General features: G+C 61.2%; 1 protein-coding gene across 1 annotated transcript in view; it reads left to right on the plus strand.

Moving 5' to 3' along the window:
• Window positions 1–2,362, plus strand: part of LOC103656603 (testis-specific Y-encoded protein 1-like) — a 3,970-nt gene extending 1,608 nt beyond the window's left edge. The window contains exons 2-5 of the mRNA XM_040636116.1: window positions 4–261; window positions 1,493–1,570; window positions 1,726–1,837; window positions 2,046–2,362. Of these exons, the coding sequence (XP_040492050.1) occupies window positions 4–261; window positions 1,493–1,570; window positions 1,726–1,837; window positions 2,046–2,362 (765 nt within the window). The remainder of the gene's footprint in view (window positions 1–3; window positions 262–1,492; window positions 1,571–1,725; window positions 1,838–2,045) is intronic.
• The last annotated feature ends 59 nt before the right edge of the window (window positions 2,363–2,421 follow it).

The following is a 2,421-nucleotide window of genomic DNA, read 5'->3' on the forward strand; positions in this document are numbered from 1 at the left end:
GAGGAAGACCAGGAGGCGGTGCAAGCACAGCAGGACGAGCAGCTGCAGCAGCTGCAGCAGGGGGAGTCAGGGCCGGGTCCCGAGCCAGCCGGCGCCCCGCTTGCCGCGCTGGAGATGGTTCAGTTCGCGCTCAGCTCTGTGGATGCCCAAGCTACCAGGGCCTACTTGCGGCTCAAGCGCAGGATGAATCAGAAGCGGAGTTCTCACCTGGCTGGAAGAAGGGCCATCATCCAGCGCATCCCCGGCTTCTGGGCCCAGGCCGTATCCTTCCTCCCTCTGGGCTTGGGTTTGTCTGCGGTGGAGGACCGCTGGCAGGAGGGGAGCAGCAGAGGCTCCGCCAGGGGTAGGAGCGCTGCGGGGAAGGGACCCCGGCCCCTCCCCACCCCCGTGGGAGTGGGTCCCCCGTCCCTATAAGGCGCAGCACAGGGGCGTGGGCCTTGAAGGTGGAAGGAAGGCAGGGGCTGAGGCTTGTGTAGACCACGTCTGAGCAGAAGCTGCGGGCAAATGCTCTGGGACTGCAGGGAGCACTCCCAACACTCTCCCAGGTGTCATGGAGCACATATCAACACCCTTCACATCTAGTGTAGTTCCACCTGTAGTTCCATCCTGCTGTCTTCGTGGGGCATGCCGATTGAGAGGCAAGCCTCTCCCTTCCCTGTCCTTCAGAGGCTGTGTCCTTTTTCAAAGAGTTCAGTGCCCACCCACAGCTATGTCCTCAGCAGCTTCCAAAGTCACTCAGCAGGCCACCATGCTTCCCCAGACAGCAGCAATACAGACACGCTGCACAGGGCGCTGCACACTCTGTCTTCTCAGGCCCTACACAGTCAGGCCGCGGGCCCAGGGCTAGGCACCCACACCCATGTTTCCTCCCTCCATGTCTCTCGCCTCTGTGTGTCCCCCACCCTCTCCCTCTCTCCGCTCTGCCCTCCCTCTGTGTCCCTTCTTCCCTGTGTGGGTGTCTCTGTCTCTGTCTCTCTTCTGCTTTCCCTCCTGCTGCCACCCAACTGCTTTCCATCCTTCTCTCGCTGACCCAAACGGGCCCTCCCTTGGCCCCGTGGGTGTGCAGCCAGGCTCCAAGGGAGAAGAGCGGCCCCTTTGTGGGCAAAAAAGGCTCCTCAAGGGCACAGGTCTGCAGGCTAATATTTAAACAAACACAGCCGTGAGAGCGCGACCGAGCACATCTGGACACCCAAAGCAGTCACTGCCTGCCTGCCAAACACACAGGCCAGGGTGACGGTGGAAGGGAGCACAGGGAGTCCTTTGGCCTTGACCTGCCGGGCGCAGACCCTCTCGGAGGCACTGGAAGCCAAGGCACTTGCTGGTATTGAGTAGCTGTGATGAAAGAGCAGGAGCTGAGTGGGTTGGGAGGGCAGCAGGGCCTGGTGGTTCTACACGTGCCCTGTTTGGCGCCCTTCCTCTCACTGGGAAGGGCTGGGCTGCTCCTGGCTCTCCTTCCATAGCGCTGAAGGCGAGGCTCCTTGACCCAAGGCAGATCCTGAATCACCCCCAGATATCAGCCGTGACGGGTGACCAAGACCAAGATGTGCTCAGCTACATAACCCATTTGGAGGTCAGCCCTGGGAGACTGAGGCGAGGTTAGGACCACTGGGTGTGGAATTTGGGCAGGAGAGGGCCCGGCAGTATTGTTCAGCGGGACATGCAGGAAGCATCTCGGGACCCGTGGAGGACAAGACCCCTTCCCCTCATCTTTCTTTGGCGGGACAGGTGGAGGACATGGGCCGTCCCAAGGACCACAGCAGTTTGATGTTTTTCTTTGGAAACAACCCCTACTTCCAGAACAAAGTGATCCTTAAGGAGTATCACCTTAGCATTACTGGTAGGAGTGGGCTAGAGCTTCGAGGGTGCCAGGGGCAGGCCGGCGGGGGCAGGTGGGCACTCAGAGAGGGAGGGGGCTGTGCAGGGACACAAGCGGGGGCCGGAGCCAGCACAGGAGGGAGAGAAGCTGAGAGGAGAGCGGGAGAGAGGGCGACAGGGTGTGGGTCCTAGGCAGTGCAGAGCCTCCCCTGAATTTTCCCTTCCTGCAGGATACAGGGCGACTCGGTCCACTCCAGTGCAGTGGTTCTGGGATGAAGAACGTGGAGCTCCCAGCCAAAGACTCGACTCCACCAGCCTTACCTTCTTCAAGTGGTTGTGCGACCCCAGCTGCCCAGGGTCTAACAAGATTGCCGAGGTGGGGCCGCTGAGGCCTTCATTAGCATTGGTGATGGGAATGGGGGCCGCCTGGGGGGGGCCTGGGCCCCATGCTCACCTGGACGGTTTCCCCTACCAGAGCATCATCGAGGACCTGCGGCCCAATCCCCTGCGGTACTACCTGAGGCAGGGAGGCAGCCGAAGGCAATGAACAGAGAGGAGGACCTGTCGGTGAGTGGCGTGGCCACTGCAACCTGAAAATGTGTGGGA

Source organism: Ursus maritimus, assembly GCF_017311325.1.
Source record: "Ursus maritimus isolate PB19 chromosome Y unlocalized genomic scaffold, ASM1731132v1 scaffold_Y5, whole genome shotgun sequence".
Taxonomy (NCBI): domain Eukaryota; kingdom Metazoa; phylum Chordata; class Mammalia; order Carnivora; family Ursidae; genus Ursus; species Ursus maritimus.